This window comes from Salarias fasciatus (assembly GCF_902148845.1).
Source record: "Salarias fasciatus chromosome 7 unlocalized genomic scaffold, fSalaFa1.1 super_scaffold_4, whole genome shotgun sequence".
In the NCBI taxonomy this organism is placed as follows: domain Eukaryota; kingdom Metazoa; phylum Chordata; class Actinopteri; order Blenniiformes; family Blenniidae; genus Salarias; species Salarias fasciatus.
Window position 1 is genome coordinate 17196126 of NW_021941229.1, and position 16047 is coordinate 17212172.

The 16047-nt window shown below is 42.0% G+C and overlaps 2 protein-coding genes across 3 annotated transcripts; one reads left to right on the plus strand and one right to left on the minus strand.

Annotated features, from left to right (window-relative positions):
- The first annotated feature begins 731 nt into the window (after window positions 1–731).
- Window positions 732–6906, plus strand: agxt2 (alanine--glyoxylate aminotransferase 2). Its single transcript, XM_030084154.1, has 14 exons — window positions 732–883; window positions 2170–2258; window positions 2484–2674; window positions 2748–2871; window positions 2955–3049; window positions 3290–3383; window positions 3667–3760; window positions 3856–3956; window positions 4222–4314; window positions 4496–4628; window positions 5259–5347; window positions 5422–5571; window positions 5985–6083; window positions 6373–6906. Exons 1-14 carry the CDS (start codon window positions 787–789, stop codon window positions 6472–6474), a joined length of 1551 nt encoding a protein of 516 aa, XP_029940014.1. The 5' UTR covers window positions 732–786; the 3' UTR covers window positions 6475–6906.
- A 3342-nt stretch (window positions 6907–10248) lies between these two features.
- On the minus strand, window positions 10249–15867 carry dnajc21 (DnaJ heat shock protein family (Hsp40) member C21). Of its 2 annotated transcripts, none has more exons than XM_030084152.1 (12): window positions 15474–15867; window positions 14515–14608; window positions 14129–14252; window positions 13537–13671; window positions 13081–13385; window positions 12843–13000; window positions 12620–12713; window positions 11937–12107; window positions 11800–11848; window positions 11571–11719; window positions 11303–11387; window positions 10249–11212 (listed from the first exon to the last, which is right to left on the minus strand). In XM_030084152.1, the coding sequence occupies exons 1-12, from the start codon at window positions 15568–15570 to the stop codon at window positions 11054–11056; spliced, it is 1620 nt and encodes a 539-aa protein (XP_029940012.1). In that variant the 5' UTR covers window positions 15571–15867; the 3' UTR covers window positions 10249–11053. The 2 variants fall into 2 exon arrangements, with proteins under 2 accessions (XP_029940012.1, XP_029940011.1); XM_030084151.1 differs by having other exon boundaries at window positions 11303–11390.
- Window positions 15868–16047: the final 180 nt, after the last annotated feature.

A 16047-nucleotide genomic window follows, 5' to 3' on the forward strand; every position in this document is an offset into this window, starting at 1 on the left:
CTACTCTTAAAAGAAACACAGAATGCCAAAACCCATTAGATTCATAACATTTTATTTACATTTCTTCAAAATTAACATTTCAGTCACACACCACAAACAAAGAAACTCCATGATGAACAGTCCGAACCGTATTTAAAAGAGCAATGTTTCCTTTAAACTGGGGTATGTCTTGTAATTTTGGGCCCATGCTGGAAATCTGAATCTGACTAAAGGTAAGTCCCGCCCACTCATCACACACACACCTCTCTCTGTTATCATCTCCAGCAGACAGCAGTTTAAAGGAAGCCACCGTGTTAAGACACATATTCACTATATATTCCTGGAGAATTCCATTTTCCAGCCTCGAGCGTCGTGCCACAACCAAGGAGAAACAGCATGAAATATGAAAAGTTTTTTTTTTTTTTTAGTTCTTGTATTGACAATAACAACGTAATTATAGTGCAGCTTTTACACACAATGACTGGAAAGAATCCAACCCATTAACTATGAGCAAAAAGGCACTTTAATTATTTATTTATTTTCAATTTTTCGGCTTCGTTTTGTTCGTCACTTGCCTTTTCTTTCTTTTTTTTTTTTTTTTTTTTTTTTGTTAATTATTTGAGGATTGATTTGTTTACCCAGTGACGCAGGGACGCTGGTCCAACCAGGACGCGCAGCGGCGGGTCGGCTGTCACCGCCCATTTGGGCCAAAAACTTCCCTGTAAACTCAGCTGGAGCAGAAAGAGCCACGAGTTTTGCAGAAGATAGCAGAGCGGGGTCCGTGCTCCCCGCTAGTTTCTACTCAACATGTATAAAGTCATCTCTTGTCTCACCGGCCGCCGCGCGGCTGTGTCCGGACAGTCCTGCTCTTGGTCCGGTTCGGCCAAATTCCACTTGGCAGGCGGTGAGTAACCATGGAGATGACCAAATTCCACCGCGCACGAGCTGTTTATTCAAAGAGCACGAGAAGTGAATTTCACCTCGTTTCTTTCGATCATACAAAGATCATGCAAAGGATTAATTGCTTTTAATGGCTTCTTCAATGACTTATTATAAGTGCTGTCAGATTAACAGGTTGTAAAACAGGAGTTCAGACCAACCTGAATACACTGATTTGTGATCATTTGGGTCTGTATATTGTGTAAGTTATCTAAAATAGGATGTGTTGAATTCTGCCTTTATGCACTTTTGCAAAATTATAGCTTTAATTAAAACTGCATTGTCATCTCTCTGTGTTTAGTTTTTATTGGTATCAGATACATTTCTAATTAAATTTGTGAAATTTGCACATCCAACATTATAATCCAGTGTCACAAGAATAATCACAGGCCTGCACAGAAAGATATTCAGGTATAGTTGTGGAGTCTTGACCTCTGAGGTGTTTGTGGCAAGAGGGACATGCAGAGGAAAAAGGTGCAGGTCTCAGAGACTTGCTGTGACCTCTGTAAAAGACGGTAATCAAATAGACACCAACACATCAAGCACTGAAGATTTAATAAATATATAAAGTAAATATAATAGGGCACACAAAAGCCAAGTATTAGCCTTTCATAAAGTTGCAGCAGGGCAAAAAAGCAGAGGAAAATGCTGCATTTGTTTACAGTCGTGCAATTTTTATATGCCTTATTTTTTTGTCTGAGAAATGTGTTGAGAACATACACATTTTTTAAGTTGAACGCTTGCTGGTGACAATGAAATGCGATTTAAAAAACTCAGGTGGTCTTGAGGAAGAATGCTTTACAATTTTAATTGAGTATATTGAAACATCATCATTTTTACTTGCAGCTCAGTACAGTTCAAGCATAGAGTACAAATTTTCTCTGGTTACGACCCCGTAAATCAGATAATGTCCGAGCTGACCAGATCTGGTTCCTCTGAACCTTGTACAACCAGAAATAAACAGACAGGGTCATTGTGTGCCTGCTGCACGTGAGGTCTAAGGTTAACTTCATGTTTTTACAATGTTGGCCTGATTTTAATCTGTTGACAGGCTCAGAAGAAACATCTCAATGATATAAAACCTTTAAAACAGACATAAAGTAATTTTCTTTTTGTATGAAATCTGTAAGACCTTTGGGTTGTGTATGACTCGCAGATAGTTTCACACTCAGCTCAGAAGTAAGAAAGAAAAAAAAAGATATTTCGTGTTGTCATTTGTCAGCTTGAACTGCAAATAAATTTATTCCACAGGTGCATCGTCTCAGAAATCAGCCTTCAAGCAACCAACCGAAGACTTACCTGAGATGCCGCCCTGCAATTTCCGTCCAGAACAATACAAGGTTAGGCCAAGCCCACAATATCTCCGTGGCTTACAACAGGAACCTGTATTATAAAACCATGCTGATAGTAGATTCATGGAGATTGTCATTTACAGCAGAGCTTTTACATGAACTCATTCAAATTGTGTAAGCTCTCTCAGCCCTTCACTACACAAAGCAGCAAACAAAACAAAAGATGAGCATTTTACCATTTAATTCTTGCTTTGTGCGTTTGTGTCCATCCAGGGTATGTCAAAAGAACGAATGATGGAGATCCGCAAACGGAACTGCAGTCCCATGACGATGAAAGTCACCTACTATAAGAAGCCGGTGTTCATCCACCAGGGCTACATGCAGTGGCTGTGGGACGTGGACGGGACCCGATATCTGGATCTGTTCGCCGGTGTGGCGACTGTCAGCGTGGGGCACTGCCATCCGTGAGGACGTTCTGAAAGCATTCATATAGACACCGATGAGCCCCTGCTGATTTTTAAACCTCTGGTTTCGTAGGAAAGTTACGGCCGCCGCAAAGCAGCAGCTGGACAAACTGTGGCACACCACCAACATCTACGTCTATCCCGCTCTGCATGAGTATTGTGAAAAGCTAGCCTCCTACTTTCCAGATCCTCTCAAGGTGCGCTGATGAATTTTTATTTGGATTTCCAGCAGCTTGGATAGACATGGGAGCCACATTAAAATCTTTGTTTTCTCATCCAGGTGATTTATTTGACCAACAGCGGCTCTGAAGCCAATGACCTGGCAATGTTGATGGCTCGGCTCTACACCGGAAACTTTGATATAATCACCTTCAGGTGCAAATCACCCTCTTTTTTTATTTCGGAAGATATATACAAAGACTTTATTAATTTGACGTAATCGATGCTTTAATTAGCATTATTTTGACAAATATTTTTTACTTGACTCAAAGTCACAAGCATTTTTTCACATCTTTGACAGAACTTTATCGATAGTGTAAAACATGAAAGCATATTTCTGCAATCAGAAGTTCCAAAAAATTCATATAATATCTTTACTTGATGTTTTTCCTCCAGAGGATCATATCATGGCGGCAGCCCTCAGACCATGGGCCTTACTTCCAATGCAGCATACAAGTACCCTGTGGCCAACGGATTGGGCTGCACAAATGTAGGTATTGCAATGCCGAATCACAAGAATATCACATATTTATACACATAACATACATCAGAGTTGATAAACTGTCACTCTTTGTGAATCAATAATTGAGGTAACTGAGCTGCACAACAATTTTCAACCAGGGGTAAAGTTCCATAGTGACCTTGAATACACTGATGATCACTCATGCTGTCTGTGTTCCGGGTTTCGCAATGTTTTTGCCGTGGTTTATAAATGATGAGAAGCTGCTGCACTCAGGTTAACCCCGATGACTTGGTTTCTGCCCGTTAAACAGACCATGTGTCCTGATGTGTTCAGGGGGCCATGGGGAGGAAGCCACTGCAGGGACTCTCCTGTGCAGACCATCAGAGACTGTGGCTGTGCGCCAGGTACACAAATGTGCGCACACGTTGCTTCACACACTCAGGCTTCTTTCATTAGGAATTAAAAAAATACTTGAATGAATAGAATGTAATGTCCGCAGGTCATTGCATGGCAAACGACCGGTACATTGAACAGCTCAAAGAGACGCTGGTTACCAGTGTCCCGAACAGAATCGCTGCTTTCTTTGGAGAACCTATCCAGGTACCGTATTCTATAAAATTTAATAGATCAATATGGAAATGTTATTACCTTTCATCTTGATTACTGACATTTCCATTTTCCTTTACAGAAATTCTGTTTCACTCTCTGTCATGTTACTCACCCTTTATGCTCTGCTTAGAACTAAAAAGCCAGGATAAAAATCATTCATTGAACCTCTGTGGTTGTTGTTTACTCATGAAAAGTTTGATTAGGGGTTTATTAATTAAGCTGGGACTGTGGGATATCATTATGTCTCTTCACACAGGGTGTCGGGGGAGCTGTGCAGTACCCTAAAAACTTTCTTCAAGATGCCTACAAACTCATCAGAGAGAGGGGAGGGATTTGCATCGCTGACGAGGTCACACACACAATTTCACTGCTAAAATTATTTGTTTATTCTTTGCTTGCAAAGTCCCTTCAGTTCAATAAAAAAAGACTGGAAACCTTACTTGAATATTAACCAAGTGAAAGTCTGGGTGCAGTCATTTTAATACATGTTTTGTTTTGTTCATGCGTGTGCGCTGTTTTGCATATTGCAGGTCCAGACTGGATTCGGCAGAACAGGAAACCACTTCTGGGGCTTTGAAGGACACGACGTCCTTCCTGACATGGTCACAATGGCAAAGGGGATCGGCAACGGCTTCCCTATGGGAGCTGTTGTTACCACACCAGGTGAGATCGTGACTTCAGCTGTCGGTTTCATTTATGGAAGAGGATTTGTGTCACATTTACTACCAAGAGAAACCCGCAGGGCCATCGCGTGGATTCCACACAGACAGGCGAGCTGTACACCGCGGTGCAGCTCCAGCTATCTTTAGCCGTACCTGATGTGAGTCCGACTTGAAGATGATGATATGCGCGTGGGCGAACAAAATTATAGATTGCCGGTTTGTGACTCACCGCTTCGACAGCGCTCCCCGCTGAAGGTTGGAAGATGGGAAGAGAACATCTGCTGCGCTTTTGAATATTTATGAAACGGGTGAATCATAATGTTGAAGGCCACTAATTACGGTCCACGGTGAGAAAACACAGTGTTGGAAGAGTCGGTCCTCGTTTTCAGCTGCTGACTGATTGGGTTCTCTCTTCCTTGTATCAGTCATAGCTGGTGTGCTAATTACCATCATGTCCATTTTTTTTACTTTTCTTTTTTGTGTTATTTGTTGAAGTAGCCTCTCACCAGTACAGATACACACACACACACACACACACACTGCAGACAATTTGTAGTTGTCACGAGCCATTGGTGATACTTGCAGTCTCTTGCACTGGAGGTGTGAACTCGTTGTTTTATGTGTTTTGTAGAAATCGCCGCCTCCTTTTCCAAAGGGGTTCACTTCAACACCTTCGGGGGGAATCCCGTGGCTTGTGCCGTCGCTTCATCGGTGCTTGATGTAAGAGCTTCCTACTGAAATCTGCCTTAGCATCGTGATCTCAGAAGCACACACGGTGCGTCTTCATTCAACAGACGATCCGAGAAGACGGCACGCAGCGCAACAGTCTGGAAGTGGGCACCCACCTGATGACCGAACTGGCGAAACTCAGAGACAAGTACGAGATCATCGGCGACGTCCGCGGCAAAGGCCTGCAGATCGGCGTGGAAATGGTCAAAGACAAGGTATTTGTAGCAGAAGTGACACTCACCTCTTCGCACATGCTTGAGCAACGTGAGTGTGTGGCCGTGCCTCTGGGGGCCATGGTTCAGGAGTGACCCAGTTAACCATTAGCTGCCACAGCAGAGACCATCCGCAACTTTGAAGAGAAGCAGCTCGACAGCAGAACATTTCCTTCTGCCTGAAGTTCTGATTAGTTTTTCTTGTTTGGAAAGAGCCCACACAGTGAAGAGAAAAAGGCAATCCGGAAATCTTTTGGCCTCGGCAGTGTTCACAAATATAGCCTCCCCGGCAAATTAGCAATTAGATGTCAGGCTTGAAGACCCACAATCAGATAATTATCAGGACAGTGTTCAAGTTACTAATTACTGTGGTTACTGTAGCATGTAGTCACACGTGTCCTCTCTGGGATTTGCAGGCCAGCAGAGAGCCGCTGCCCGCTGACGCAATGAACGAGATCTTTGAAGACGTCAAGGACATGGGAGTGCTGATTGGAAAAGGAGGCTTGTATGGACAGGTAACATTTCTTTTCTTTTCTTTAGATGATCTTGCTTCGTATTGCCACATAATCAGGTAGTAAATGAATACTGTAAGCTGTGTGGTGTGTTACTTTTCTGTTTTAAGTTTTGGAATATTACGTTCCTCATGTATTCGAATAACTGTATTCTTCAGTGTAGGTTTCGTTGTCTTTTATTCTCTATTATGGGGAATCTATCACAGCTGTCAAAGTACCTTTCTGTGTCTTTTTGGGAGCATTATTCTTAGGGGCTACATAATCTTTCTTGTTTTTCATATGATATTTTCAGACTTTCCGCATCAAACCTCCCATGTGCATCACAAGAGACGATGCAGATTTCTTCTTGGCCGTTTTTGATAAGTCCCTCCACAACTACATGGAAAAAAGATGAAATGTCAGACGGATTGATTAGTGTGAAGGATGAACCTGGACACCAGCTCAGCTGCTTATTGGACATGTGATCATGTCATCTACTTCTTTAATGTGTTTTTTTTTTTTTAATCTACACAAAGCAAATGTGTTGTGATCACAATGACTTGAAACATTTAACACACTTGAATAATTATAATAAGTGACAGAAAATCCATTGTACAGCTGATAAAATTTTTTTAGCACTTTCCAATCTACTGAATCTGTGTTATCTTAAATTTGTATGTTATTGTGTTTTGATCCCAATTAAAGATGGTTTTCTGAAAACAGTGAAATAATATCTAGTTGTCTTCATACACTCAACAACAATATATTTGTTTTTGCTCCCATTTTTCATGAGCTACATGTAAAGATCGAAGACTTTTTCTGTGTACACAAAAATGTAAAAACACCAAAGTGGTCACAAGCTGAATTATTAAAAAGAAAAAGAGCAATGCTTGGTGGGTACTCACTACACACATGACAGTACCTGGACGTCTCTGCCTGCATTTTTTTTTTGAGATGTTTAAACAGAGTTAACCAAACATTAACTTTCTGACATGTGTATTTGTCAGTCCAGTGAGATCCAGCTGGCACAATCCGAGGCGCATTCATGTTTTGGAAAACACAGCAAGCACACATGTCCTACTCTGAACCATGTGAAGTTAGTGTGGTTAAACATCACAAAACATCAAATTTAATCCAGTCAAATATTAGTCAGATCCTTCATTGTTGAAAACAACAAGGTGAATAAGAATAATGTGTATTTCCAAATGTCACAGAAGAGCGTTAAGTTTTTGGTCACATCATGAACCTTCTTTGTATTTTGGATCTTTTTTCTCTTAAATCAGTATTTCATGTGCAGCATTGCCACAAAGCAGCCATGAACCCGAGATGCCTCTATTCAGCTTCAAACCAGAGGAGCATAAAGACTGATGTTGTGTTCAGTATTGCTTTGAAAGTGTTTTTCACAGATACATTTCAGTATCTGAGTAAACACTGAAGGCTGTGACTCAAATGTCTGGTGGACTTTTTTCTCTTCATGCAGGTGGAATATCTGACAAACAGCAGCTCAGAGGCCAGTGATCTGGCCGTGCTGATGGCTCGGCTCCACACAGGCAGCTTTGATAAAATCACATTCAGTTTCACCTGCTGCAACTTACTGGCCGTTATCGCTGTTTTATCCCCGATTCACACAGATCAGCACTATGATACCAGTGACATTTAATATATATTTCTTATTAAAGTTACAGGTAATGACATTCAATATCAGTCATACTTCTTCCTGGAATAAATCCCTGTTTTTATGATATCGATTTAAATTTTTCCCACAGAAATGTTCTGCTTTGTTTTTGGTCGGAATTTGCAGTTAGTCTCAAAACTACACTCACACAATAAAAGCTGTATTTTTTTTATGAGCTGTAGGAAGCAAACAGTTAAAAACACTGATAAGTCAACAATAATAATGTAATAATTGTGAATCTTTATCCGTATTCTTCTTCTTTTGAACAAACGGGAGCTCTGTGGTTTTAAACATTCTGCCTGAATCATTACCAAGCTTCTGTTCTTGTTGCAGGGGTTCTGTTCTTATCACTGTGGCACCCAGCAGACCATGGGCCCCCCTCCAACTCATCATACAGTTAATACACAGTTGCCACCAGTGCAGGATGCACAACTGTATGTAACAATCTCATACCAGAAGGAGCAATGCATGACTGCTGTTGGTCCAGCAGTTTTTCTCTACTCTGTCATTGGAAAGAAGTGGGGCGCAAAATATCTGATGTAATTGTGTTTTCCGTCCTTGTTGGTCAACATATCTTCCCGGCACATAAATTATTATATAATAGCACTCAAACTGCAGCTCTGCTGAGGAATCAAATGATCTGTGCAGTTCCCTGGCTGACTACAGCAACTGTTACCGAGCTCTGACATCTTTAAGCTCCCACAAGCTGCGGCATTAGCCACGCATACTAATGAGCAGCTTCAACACAACATAAATGCTTGTTTGTTGTTGATGAGTCCGACAATCCCCGCTGCAATGGGCCACTTCATGCTCCTCAAACCTGACATGAGAATGTATCTTTACTAGAATCGTGGTAACTCTGGTTTTTTAAAAAGGGCACATATTACATAAAAGTACTTTGGACCTCTGTGTCTCAGCACCTCTTCTGTAAGGCTGTTTTTTTTCCCCCTTCATGACCGCGAAATTATAGAAAGAGTACAGTAGTTGTAGGGAAGTGATTCACAATTCTTGCTCAAAATCCTTTCATGGTTTCATTGCTGGGGCTTTAAGCTCAAATGTTAGGGGCTACAGCAAGAAAAGGAATCCACTGCAGGGATTCACCTGTAGACCACCAGAGACTGTCGCTGTGCCCAAGGCACGCAAATACATGCACACCTGTCTCATAAATACTCATCTCCATCAGGCACAAGCATATGAAAACTAACAAGCTGTTGACTTTAGAACAGATGTAAAGGGACCATGGCATGCTTTAACGCGTCATAGAGGAGCTGTGCAGTATCCAGAAGGAGGCCTACAAACGGATGGAGAAAGAAGAGAGATCTGCATCTCAGACGAGGCTTTTGTTCCTGAAACCTCAAATACACAAAGACAAAACTCAATTCATCCTTCAGTTAAAAACACATTATTAGATCAACTCTGGAAATAAAAAGTCACCAAGATCAGTGGGAAATTCAGAAACTAATCAATGAAACTTAAAATCATTTCTGACGCCAACGCAGAGGCTCAAAACCAACATGCGATCTCTCTGCTCCTCATCACTGTGAGACCTGAGAGAGACACGCTGTCTGAGTTTTGTTCTGTCTGTACTCTCTATTTCCAACAGCAAAAAAACCTGATTTAAATTGCTTTGTGTCTTTTAGGTCCAGACTGGATTTGAGAGAACAGGAACCCACTTTTGGGGGTTTCTAATTATATGATGTCCTTCCTGATATGGGTACAATAGCAAAAGGCGTCGGCGACGGATTCCCAGTGGGAGCTGTTGTTGAACGGTGAGATAATAAATGACAAACCGGTTTCACTAACTGTGAAACATCAAATACCATCAAGAGGAGTCTTTTCATTGTTCTTACAGTACTGATTCGATATCAATTGAACAAGTGACGCCGGCAGTTTGTCACATGAAACAAATACAACTGAACAAGGCTCTTTTCTCACAGGTAGTTACTCTTCATTCTTAGAGGATGAATTAAAGTAGAGTCTAATTTCCTTTGTTACAGAAATCAGACATTCATATTGCACACTGTGCTTTTTTCCATCTGGCAGATGGTCTGCAGCAGAACAGTCTGCATGTGGCACCTGTCTGATGAGTTCTCCTTCTCTACCACTTGATTCATCGATGCTTCCTTGTAGGAAATGTCCTCACACTGCTGACAGCTGTTACACAGCTAAATCTGCTTCTTTTTCTGATCTCGTGCTGATTGTGGGAAGACTAACAGTATCCCACTGCACCATCTTGTGGTACAACCTGGTATTACAACACTGAGGCGTTTTCCACTGCATGGAGAGCTTGTGAACTTCTTTGCAGTGTTTTAGAGTGAAGTATTTTTTTCCACTGGTTGCCATGGTAAGATGTTCTATCAGAGCTTTATTACAGTCATTTTCAATACTGAACCCCAAGGGTATTATTGAACTGCCGCAATACTGTAAAGCCACACTCACTGTTGAATGGGATCAAGAGTCAAGAGCAAAGAAATATCTCACACAACTGTTTTTCTGAATTACATGAAACTGTTTTAAAAGGGGATGAATACTTTATAACCAATGAGGAGCAAATAGAAGTTGCACCAGATGAGCTCCTGAGATTTCCCTCTATGAAGCATTTTTACTTAAAGATGTGACAGGCGATACTGTGGGTTTCTTTACTTGGTTTAATCTGGTGTTATTTTGACCATTTCAGATATTCTGCATCCAGCCAAGGAAGGTGTAAGTTTCCTCCTGGGAGTTTTTAAATCAGACCCGTTAGTCATTACATGGACATAAAGTGAGATGAAGAACAGAAAATGATGGACTTCATATCTGGAAATCTTTAAGAGACAAATTGCAATGTTTTGAGCTCATTTAGTTGAATTTCTGCCTTCAACAGCTTCATGATCATGACTGAAAACACCATTATCACTGCGAGTCAGCAACATTTTGTGCATTTAAAAGAGATGCAGGCATTCAGACTACTTAAAATATTTAGTTCCACCAATAAAGCAGCAATTATTCAATAAAAACAGGCATGTGTTTTTTTTTCCTTTAGGATCAAAATAAAGTATTTTACATGAAGTGTTTTCCAGAAATGATTGCAGGGTTGTTCAAATATGAATTTACAGAATCACTCTCAGAATGACCGACAAGGACGTTCTCTATGAATATCAATCGTTTCAGTCTGGAAGACTCAAGTTCTTCACTGATCTGAGTGCAGTGTTAAATAAAAACAAAAAAAAAAGGAAGCAGCAGCAGCCTGTGTTCTCAGCCAGCCATCTTTCCAGACTCCTGAGACGTTTCTCCCAGCCATATTTCAGAGTCAGACTCTTTCAGTTCACGCTGAGGTGCGCTATCTGTTCTTCTTCCTGTCTTTTTTACTTTTGCTCGTGGAGCTCTGAGGAGCGCCGGAGAGAGCGGTGGCGTGGCCGCTGGTCTTCAGGTGGTCAAACAGCTTGTTTCTCGTGGGGAATTCGTTGTTGCATGTGACGCAGCGAAGGATCAGTTCTTTCTGGAGGGAGACATGGTTACATTTCAGATTAGTCCGGGCTTTTTATTACTCTTCTATCATCAATCGATAGAAAAGCTTCTCTATAAAAACCTCAGGAAACTGTTCTTCTGTCTGTGGCTTGACGTTCTTTGGTTTGTCCTTCCCTCCTCCCTTCTTTCCTTTGGTCTTTCCAGAGCTGCTGAGGCAATATCAATACAAATATTAAAACGCCAGAGTTATACGGTCGTACTGATTAAAACATATTGTCTTGGGAATGCTGCATCTTTGCCTGGAGCAGGAACTAAAAGGCGATCGTAAGTCGCGAGGATGAACCTCACAACAATCAGAGGAATGATGGGTAAAAAAGTGCTGAACTAACCTCTTGGCTTGTTGGGCAGGGAGATCCTCGTCTTGCTTCTCAGGCTCTGCGGCGTCCGCAGGCTTCTCGGGAGTCTCTTCCTGGCAGGAGGTCGGCGCCGTCGGCGCCGCCTTCTCCTCGTCTTTCTCCTCCTCCTCTGAAGCACTTTGCTGTGGAGGACAAACAGGAAAATCCATTCAGAAAGGTTCACTTCACAAGAGTGAAGCAGAGAGAAAAGGATGCCGCTCACTTGTGCGACTTTCTGCTGTTTCTTTTTCTTCTTCTGCTTTTTGGACAGCCTGCGGAGACGAGAAGAAAGCATCACTTTATAAACGCATATACCGAGTTTTTTAGTTTACAGGCATGTCCTGAGATGGAAATCCATACTTCTGTCTCGGCTTTTCTTCCTCCTCTTCCTCCTCCTGTTGCTCCAGTTCATCCTCTGTCCCCTCTTTTCCGTCTACGTTCAAACCGACTAAGTCATCGTCTTCCTCCAGCTGTTGTCGTAGCAACGCTACCATCTCCCGATGCTTTTTGGATTTCTCGTGGTTCTTCATACTTTAGAAAGAAAGTGGTGAAGGCTGTTAATGAAATGTGGAAAAAACTGCAACAATAACAGTGTTATGGTTACCAATTAACCTCAGATACATTTTCTGACTTGAGCCCATGACCATGAGGAGAGAGTGTTTAACACTAAAATACACCCTATTAAGAATAAAGAAAAACACTTTACCATTCCCAAAAGAATGATGCAAAAAGACTTTTCTAAGTATTAGATTTCTGTGTGTAGTACGCTGGTGTGTGACTCGTACATGTCTACAAGACGTCTTTGGAAAGCCTCTCAGTGTTCTGTGCTTTTTTTTTTGCACTTGCGCAGTGAGAAAGATTTTTTTATGGAACTTGGCTCACATTAGTGGAGCTCAGTTCACGCTGTTCCGGTAACGTCTGTACTCACTGAGCTCCATCAGACGCTACCTGCTGTTTCTGAAGGCTGTGTGGGGACGATCAGTCACAGCCTACGCCGCATGCTTACATCGAGAAGCTGAATCAGATGTGATCAGGACACTCACGCTTTGTCTGACTTGAAGGATTTGTCACAGGCCGGACAGTAGAGATCGTCGAAGTCGTCGATCATCATGGCGTCTTCATCAGGCTGATCTGCTTCTAAAGATACAAACAGTCCTCATCATGTCAGAATAAATTTTATTCTCATAAAACATTATTTATCTTTGCATTTTTTTTTTCTACTCAAAGACCAAAATTGTTCCCGGATCTCCGGTCCGTCTCACTCACCTCCCCCCTCTTCACTGTTTTTCTCCATGTCCGGCTCCTCTTCCTCGCTCTCCGATGCGTCTCCAAACTCCTTTCCGTACTGAGCTTCCATCTGCTGCAGCTCCTTCTCGAGCTCAGACATGGCCGCCCAGCTCTGCTCCTTATACTCCTCTGCCAGCCTACCGACGACGCGCAGCGTTAAAAGACATATAAATAAACGGCAAAACGTGTGGATCACAGAGGTCCATCGTCTACTCACTTGGCCTGTTTGAGTTTCTGCTGCCGCCTCAGCTCCTCCACCTTCTTGACCTTCTCGGCGTTCTGCTCCTCCACCAGCTTGCGGTGGGCCTGCACACGGCGGTCCCGCTTGCGGACGAAGGCCACCAGTTGCCGCACCAGGTCGTTGCGCTCCTTCCGGGCCTTCTCTCTGGTCTTCTTGTTCTCTTTCTCCATGGCTCGCTTCTCCCAGCGGTTGGACGCCTGCCTGGTGTCGTACTCCTCCTTCCAGGCAAAGTTTTTGCGAGTGCAGAAGCTCTGCCAGTACCCGTAGAACAGGTGCACGACCTGCGACGCGCGAGCACAAAGTGGGAAATACATTAACCTGGCATGGGCACAACTCGTTTTTCAAACTTGAAATGTAGAACAGATAAAACAACCTCCAGATGACCTGTTTAAATAATCTGAGGTATAACCTGTGTGTGGATGTGACACTCACGGTATCATAATCACTCTGAGAGTCTCCAAACGGAGGAAACTCCTCCTGCTCCTCCTCTTCATCATCCACCCTGCTGTTCTCCATCTCCTCTTTGACAATGGATTCAAAAAGATTCCTGTAAACTGCGTAAAAGCCCTGCAGAGACATAATGGACGAAACAAAAACCAACAGCGAAAAAGGTTGTTAGACGGACAAGGAATTTCCTTTCCCACAATCCTCTCAGGGCAGCGGCGTAACCTTGGAAGCAACTTCTGTTTGTGAAACTGAGCTTGCAAATGTGGAACAGAATCATTTAACCGTGTTGATTTCTATTTAACTCAAATACTGACTCTACTGTCCATCCTAACAACTTATTTATATTTTTCAAAAACCAAAGCAAGGAATAATTTCATCTTACTACATATCCATCTAAGATAAACACGGGAATAGGAATAGATTTTAACAAAACAAAAGGCTTTACAACTTCAATACAACTCGGTGTTTTGGAGGAAAATGATGAACAATATAATAATGTAATAATGATGTAATGCAGAATTGGGATGTTTTACTGTATCTCAGCTAATACTGTCTCCACACAAATAGCAGTACAAACCTTCTCATCATCTCCATAGCCAGAGTAGCAGGTGACTGTGAAGTACTGCAGCAGGTCAATGCTGTCATCTTCATAATCTCCACTCAGCCCACCCTTCAGCAGTGCCTCCCTGTGATTATCATACCTAAAAAATCAAAGAGATACAAATTAATATTTGGTTATTTCAACAATACATAAAAATGGAGCACTGCAGTCAGAATTCAGTCTCCTGCTGGTTCACTGCTTTTAAAATCTGGGGAAATATTTACTTGTACGCCAGGAAGAGCGAAATGTGATATAATCCAATGCATCACATGTCAACTGACTCCAAAGAGAGTAATATGCAACACAAGCAGCACAAACTGTGGATATGTTATACAAGCAAGTGGTGAGATGAGTGAACATACCATGCTCTCTCCTGTGGATCGCTCAGGACATCGTAAGCTGCCTGAATCAACTTGAAATGCTCTGCTGCTTCCTCAGCATTGTCCAGGTTTTTATCTGAAAATGAGGAAGCCCACGGTAAGATTAGAGTGAAAATATTCACTACAGACAATCATACAAAGTCTAAAGCCAGCTTGGGACATCACAGGAAGAACTAAAGTCTGGACAAATTCTCATTTGTTGATGTAGGAGGCATCCCAAAGCAATTCAGAAGCCATTTTGCAAGTCTCAGACAAGCCCAGGGATCAGCAAGAGGGATGGAATGAACTGATTGACTTGATTCAACTGCTTTGAGATGAGTAACTAAACCACAGACTATTTTCAGCCTTTAATCATTTTCAAAAGATGTATCTGAATAAAACAACAACAACAACATCCATATGCACATTGCAACACCCAATAGAAGTGTGATTCTTTAAAAGTCAATATCCTTTTATGGAGGACACAGGTGAGGTTGAGTGGTTAGCATTACTGCCTCACAAGGAGAACATTCTCAGTTAGATTCCAAATTTAGTCTTTTAGTGTGGAGTTTGCATGTTCTCCATATGCAATTACTTTTACAATAGCTGGTGACTCTAACTTGCACATATATATGAATATGCGCATGTGAAATTAGCAACATGTTTGCCCTGCGATGGAATGGTGACCTGTCCAGGGTTTTCCCTGTCATCACCCTTTGACAGCTGAATTGTCTCCACCACACATTGACCCTAAGTTTGATGGATGAAATAGTGAGCCTGATCCTTTGTACAAACCACACCCAGCCTGTCATGTCCATGACGTGACATTCAGTGTATGTAAAACTAAATAAAGAGTCTGGTGCAATACAGCACTGGTCCGTTTACATAATAAACATCACATACATACACACATCATAGGTTTTCCATTCTGACATTTCATCTTTTGTTGAGCCACAACTTACCTGGGTGCCATTTGAGGGCTAATTTGCGGTACGCCTTCTTTAGATCATCGTCCCCTGCGTCCCGTTTCACTCCCAAAATTTCGTAGTGACACTTCATGGTTAAAGAAACAAGACTAGAGGACGAACACTGAAGATCTTCACGTTGTGCTCAGAGAGGCTAACGTTAGCATCCAGCTAGCTGCGGCATGCTAGTGAACCGGCTCCCGGCTATGTTTTATCTCGCTGAATATTCCGTACTATTAGTGTCGCAGCAACATATCTATTTAGTTTCGGACTTCTATATTCAGATCTGAATGATGTCCCCTGTCGCTGATAACCGCTTTTAGGTCAGATATGATCTTTTATCGTCTCAGAATGGGGCGCTACTTGGATGCCGCTAAATCTCGCGAGAATTGCTCGCTTCTCGTCTCAGACTTCTATGTAGACTTAATGCTGCGTTGGCTCTTCGTGGCCCTCTGCTGGTTAGATTTTGAAATGTATTTCACGTTTCGTTGCCGGTTAAATTCTCTCAAATCGCTGTAGATATTAGTTGTATACAACTACTATAATACTGCTATAATATGATATGAACGTT

What these genes read in the sequence shown, in the direction of transcription:
- agxt2 (XM_030084154.1), top strand. Translation starts at nt 787, where the DNA reads ATGTATAAAGTCATCTCTTGTCTCACCGGCCGCCGCGCGGCTGTGTCC. An exon ending in ACGGATTGGGCTGCACAAAT is followed by an intron (nt 3,384 to 3,666) that starts GTAGGTATTGCA and finishes CCCGTTAAACAG; the next exon opens with ACCATGTGTCCTGATGTGTT. An exon ending in TCTTTGGAGAACCTATCCAG is followed by an intron (nt 3,957 to 4,221) that starts GTACCGTATTCT and finishes CTCTTCACACAG; the next exon opens with GGTGTCGGGGGAGCTGTGCA.
- dnajc21 (XM_030084151.1), bottom strand. Translation starts at nt 15,570, where the DNA reads ATGAAGTGTCACTACGAAATTTTGGGAGTGAAACGGGACGCAGGGGAC. An exon ending in AACAGCAGAAAGTCGCACAA is followed by an intron (nt 11,720 to 11,799) that starts GTGAGCGGCATC and finishes TGTCCTCCACAG; the next exon opens with CAAAGTGCTTCAGAGGAGGA. An exon ending in CAGAAGAACAGTTTCCTGAG is followed by an intron (nt 11,213 to 11,302) that starts GTTTTTATAGAG and finishes GTCTCCCTCCAG; the next exon opens with AAAGAACTGATCCTTCGCTG.